This window comes from Caloenas nicobarica, chromosome 32 (assembly GCF_036013445.1).
Source record: "Caloenas nicobarica isolate bCalNic1 chromosome 32, bCalNic1.hap1, whole genome shotgun sequence".
Lineage (NCBI taxonomy): Eukaryota > Metazoa > Chordata > Aves > Columbiformes > Columbidae > Caloenas > Caloenas nicobarica.
The window spans coordinates 1363804-1369740 of record NC_088276.1 but is presented as its reverse complement, the minus strand read 5'-3'; the positions used below and the strand labels follow the sequence as shown (position 1 = coordinate 1369740).

Here is a 5937-nt window from a genome sequence, read left to right as displayed (position 1 = left end):
AATAAAACTGATAAGATTCATGATTAAAAGAAAGCACACTCCTCAACTGTATGCCAAGGACAAACTGCCACCAATGAGGTTCACTGTCTCCAAGGCATGCAAGAAATGATTTAGACAGAAAGGAAATTAGAAAATAAACACAATAAAAGAGTTGGCTAAAGACAGAATTAGACAGACTACTGAAAGACAAGGAAGCTTTTAACTCCTAGGACCTGGAAGTGGCAACTGGATTGTTGACAAATGTCTGAGTGATCAAAGAGTAAGGGGAAGGGAAATCCAGATAGTAATACAAGTGCTTGTGTGCAGATCAGCTGCTGGAAATGGTACTTCAGATGCACAGCCTAACAGAGAGAGTGCTGAGAAGGCAAATCTTGTGGAAGATCTGACGTTCTCCTCTTGCTATTAATGCACATCCTGAAAAGTCTCATTTTGATCTCATGGGAAAACACTGATGCTTAAAGTATTCAAAACAAAGAAAGGAGAATTACAACACCAACAACGGTTGATGCTTAAAGTTGCAAGAAGACATTTCCTGGCTCTACATCTTTCACTTGGTTTCTTTTTCCATCCATTTTCAGAAAATGTTCTCTAGATTTCTATCCTACCAAAGCCTACAGCATTAAGAAAGATAATCCTTGTGTCTTGCACAGAGTCAAAGGCACCAAAAAATCCACTGCCCTGGACTGTCAATGCCGCCTTTTACTCTTGGCACAGCGTGAGTCATGCTCGAACCTGTTGGCCACTCTTGCCTGATGGAGGAAAGAAGGATAAAAAGGTTAATTGAACTGTTCTTTTTACACATGGTCATGTTGACAGTGATCTCAACAGATCTGTGTTATCTGTCTTTCTATGTGAGTATAAGGAAAAATAAATATTTATGTAGAGGTAAATGTATAGTAAAATGCATAGGTGCATCCAGTTACTCAGCAAAACACATTTCCTACCAGCACTCTCAAAGGAAGAATCTTTCTTCTGAAATATTGCTGTTTCGATACTTTCTTTGTCACTCCGTCCCCTGCCCCACTGGCCACTGGGACCAGGGTTCCCTCAGCTGCCTTCCTTGTGCTGACAATATCTTTGGAGAAGCCCTCCTGGGTGCGCTCCCCTTGCATGGCCACTTCAGCCACTGCTCAGCGTTGGCTTTGCTGGCTCCATCCCTGCACCCCCAGGCCAGGTGTCTGTCTGTCTGTCTCCTGGGCAGCCTGTTCCCCTCCAGCCTCCCTGCACGTCCTTCTGCTGTTTGGTCTCCTAAGGCAGGGGTTTGCTGTGCACCCATGCTGACCTCTTGCCAGGCCCTGCTCGACTCCCTGTCCATCAGATTGGCTTCTTCCTGGGCTTTGAGGATGTCATCTCTGAAGATCCAAGAGAGTTTAACAGCCCCTTTGTTCTCCAGGACAGCCCAAGGAGATCCTCAGCTAACTGAAATCAGCTCTCCTGCAGGACTGCACTGTTGTTCTGCAGTTGTCCTGCTTCTCCACCATCTCACAGTCACTGCAGCCATGGCCGCCCTCATCCTTCAGATCCCCAGCCTGATCCACCTTGTCTGTCAGATCCACCAGCCCTAGTCAGCTCGTCCAGTGTTTGTCTCAAAATGCTGTCTTCCACACCCTGCAGGAACCTCCTGGGTTGCTTGTGCCCAGCCCTGCTGCCCTCGCAGCAGACCAAGAGATGGTCCAACTTGCCATGTAATCCAGGACCTGTGACCATGAAGCTTCCTCCAAGGCAAGGGCTGTGCACGCCAGGCTCCCCACTGCACAGAGCTCATCTCCACCTCCTCATCCACCTGCCTGCCTTCCTGAGGAGCCCTGCCCACCCATGGCTGCCCTCCCACCACTGAGCTGTCCCACCAGGGCTCTGCAGTCCCCATGGGGAGCACGTTGCTGCCTGCCCAGCAGAAACGACAGTGCTGGGTAGGAAAGAGGAGAGGCAGGTAAAGGAGCAGTGTCTGGGAGTTTGGCTGTGAGGTGACCCCTGGTGCCAGAAGAGGATGATGCAAGGTGAGGCATCATGGGAGGGAGGTGGATTTTGAAGTCACATCTTTGGAAACATCCCACCTGGGCACGTGGTGAGACAGGCCTAGTCATGTCACCTGGATGCTGGGAAACACCCCCAGCAGTGCTGAGAGCTTGGGAGATGGGAGATGCAGGAGAAGGGGAAGATGACACGGCTGGAGGTGGGTTGTGATGCCACTTCTATTGCAGTTACCTGGGGTAGATGTAGGCAAAGCCAACATGCCTGGATTATTACTTGTGAGGTCACCTCATGACAGCAATGTGATTGGCCAGAGGTAGGCAGGTATCATGAGGTCATCAAGGACACCAGACGGGAAGGCTGCAGAAAGATGAGTGAGCCCCTGGTGAGGCCCTGCCCTGGGCTGAAACCACCTGTACGTGCCATGGGAAACTGTGGCACACGCATGAGAAGCTGAGGGATGTGAGAAGGGACCAGCTGTATGGGCAGCTCCGTGTGTCCCAGCTGGGCCTCACAGGTGGCTGCAGATGTGACCAGGTTGGCTAGACTGCACAGAGGGGAGCACTGGGCACTGTCTGGGCAGTCAAGTCTTGCAAGGCCATCAGTGCCTGGAGGAGCCACCAGTGATGTCACCGAAGTCCCAGAGGACCAAGGCAATGGAATCCAAACTATCAAATTTGAGTGCAAATGGAGAAAACCTGAGCCCATTGGGGAAAAAGTAACTGATGATGGTTATGAATTGTGAGGAGATCGGGGCAGAGAAATTTGGATCATGGAAATAGCCATCTGTGGAAGAGTGGGGAGGAGGGGGGGTTCAAGAAACAAGCTGCCCGTGGGGAGGTGGCTGGTCAGTGCTGTTCTGGCCAAATCCCCTGCCTGATCACCGTGATCTCTCCTGCTTATCATACTGGTTTCAGCTGGGATAGAGTTACTTATCTTCATAGCAACTTGTATGAGTTAGTTTTACATTTGTGATGGAAACAGTGTTGGTCCCACCCCAATGTTTCAGTCATTGCTGAGCAGTCCTTGAACAGTATCAAGGATTTTTCTGCTTCTCACACCAACTCCACCAGCATGGGGGCTGGGGGTGCACAAGAAATTGGGAGAGGACATGGCTGGGACAGCTGAACCAAACTGACCAAAGGGATGTTCCACAACATATAATACCATGGTCAACAATAAAATCTGGGAGAAGAAGGGAGGGGAGGACATTTGGTGTGATGGCGTTTGTCTTCCGAAGTAACAGTTACATGTGATGGAGCCCAGCTTCTCTGAAGATGGCTGAACACCCTCCTGCCGATGATGCAGTGAATGAATTCCTTAGGTTTCTTTGATTACATGCATAGATTTTGCTTTACCTATAAAACTGTCTTAATCTCAACCCACGAGTTTTCTTCTGTGTTTCCGATCCTCCGCCTCATCCTGCTGTGTAGCAGTGAGTGACAGACTATGTGGTGCTGACCTGTCTGTCAGGGTTAAACCACAAAACTAATTAAACTCTGCTCCTGGCTCTGCTGTGTGAGTGGGCTCACTATTGTGTGTGCCTTTGGGTGTGATGGCACGTACACACCTTCTTGGTCAATTCTAAGTGAGGCTAGCAAGGAGGAGGAGGACCCGAGGATCTGGAGAACCCCAGGGTTGGAATGTCCAAGTGGGTAATATCTCTGAGTCTGGGCTGACCCAAACCCCAGGTCCACGCTGGAGGGACCACAGGGGTGTGTGAAACTGCAAGTAAGTTCTACCTGGGATGTACAGACCACTCGTGCAACCTTCACACCAGATCAGCCTGAGAGGGGCAACAGGACAGGGTCAGTTGTGTTGCTCATGGTTGTGTAAGTGCTGCTGTTGGTGTGGTGGCTGTGAGGGTGCTGTTGCCTGTTGGAGTTGGTCTGTGTCAGATTGTCTGTGTCCATCTTTGTTTCCCTGCAGATACCTGCATTTAGTGCTTTCCCTTTGATGACTCCACCTTGGGCCATGTCTCACTCTGCGGGGTCCTGTCACTGCCCACCTCAGGCACACCCGGTCCGTGTGTATCTCCCGGGCTCTCCGGGCAGCTCCTGATTCCTCTCCTGGAGGATTGTCCTCTGCCCCATCATGCACTGGGACAGCCCAGTCTGACTGTATGTCATGACCACTCCCCATCTCCACTGTCAACAGACAGCAAGGGTTGTGTCTTAAATCACAACTCTGTTGTGAATCAGCTTCCAAGGTGACAACAAGCTTTTTCCTCAGGCCCTTTTGAGGGAAATTCCTGGGCCTGTTGTTGAAAACAGCTTTGGAAGAACAACCAAATCTTGAGGAACAGCACTCTAGAGATGTCATTTTGTCACAGAGATGCTATGGGAGACTAAGCTCTGACACAGTGTTAGAAAAACATTTATACAGGTTTCAGGTGTTTTAAAACTATTTATAATGGGTTCATTATTCAGGATAGTGAGCTAAACATGAACAGTTATGTACCAACATAATAACCATAAATAACAATATGGGTAATGCTAACAAAGTAAAAGGGATAAAACAGGGTACAGGCCTGCATTGGGATACAGTTAGACATCATTTCTGGACAGTGATGGAAAGCTGATCACTATTGACAAACGCCCATGAAATCACTTTCCTAATGGACTCCTTGAGCTCCTGGTTCCTCATGCTGTAGATGAGGGGGTTCACTGCTGGAGGCACCACTGAGTACAGAACAGACACCACCAAGTCCAGGGATGGGGAGGAGATGGAGTGGGGCTTCAGGTAGGCAAACATGGCAGTGCTGACAAAGAGGGAGACCACGGCCAGGTGAGGGAGGCACGTGGAAAAGGCTTTGTGCTGTCCCTGCTCAGAGGGGATCCTCAGCACAGCCCTGAAGATCTGCATATAGGACAGCACAATGAGCACAAAACACCCAAATGATAAACAGACACTAACCACAAGGAGCCCAGCTTCCCTAAAGTAGGACTGTGAGCAGGAGAGCTTGAGGATCTGGGGGATTTCACAGAAGAACTGGTCCAGGGCATTGCCCTTGCACAGTGGCAGTGAAAATGTATTGGCTGCGTGCAGCAGAGCATTGAGAAACCCACTGGCCCAGGCAGCTGCTGCCATGTGGACACAAGCTCTGCTGCCCAGGAGGGTCCCATAGTGCAGGGGTTTGCAGATGGCAATGTAGCGGTCGTAGGACATGATGGTGAGAAGATAAAATTCTGCTGCAATGAAAAAGACAAACAGAAAGAGCTGGGCAGCACATCCCATATAAGAAATGGCCCTGGTATCCCACAGAGAGTTGGCCATGGATTTGGGCACAGTCATGGAGATGGAGCACAAGTCAAGAAGAGCGAGGTTGAGGAGGAAGAAGTACATGGGGGTGTGGAGGTGCTGGTCACAGGCTATGGTGGTGATGATGAGGCCGTTGCCCAGGAGGGCAGCCAGGTAGATGCCCAGGAAGAGCCAGAAGTGCAAGAGCTGCAGCTCCCGTGTGTCTGTGAATGCCAGGAGGAGGAACTGGGTGATGGAGCTGCTGTTGGACATTTGCTGATGAGCATGGGGCACTGTCACAGCAGCAAAAGACAGTGGTAAGTTAGGGGAGACTTCTCTGAGCAAAATCAAAGCCATTTCTCATACACCCTCCCCTGCTCCACAGCCCCTTGTCCATTTCCAGACCTTCCTTCAGCTCCGTGGCTGAGCCCTGGGTGGTGCTGGCTGGAGGTGCTGTGAGGAGCAGGGCCTGTGCCCGCTGGCTGCCCAGGAGTCAGCCCTGCTCTGCAGTAGGGGGTCATGGGAACGGGGGAACAGGGTCCAGTCCTGGGGTTCAGCTGTGTCAGATGGACCCGTTCCTGGTGCAGAAGGGACTGTCAGCATCTGCTCTCCTAGTGATAATGAACCAGGACAGAACAAGGCAGTTTGAGAGGCTTGTTTTTTTGCAGCTTCCTGCAACTCCCCTGGAGAGTGTTGTTGGGTGTCAGAAACCCTCAGCATTTCTGC

At 50.6% G+C, this 5937-nt stretch overlaps 1 protein-coding gene across 1 annotated transcript; it reads right to left on the bottom strand.

Moving 5' to 3' along the window:
* Positions 1-4524: 4524 nt before the first annotated feature.
* LOC136000356 (olfactory receptor 14A16-like) lies at positions 4525-5484 on the bottom strand. Its single transcript, XM_065654132.1, has one exon. It carries the CDS (start codon positions 5482-5484, stop codon positions 4525-4527), a length of 960 nt encoding a protein of 319 aa, XP_065510204.1.
* Positions 5485-5937: the final 453 nt, after the last annotated feature.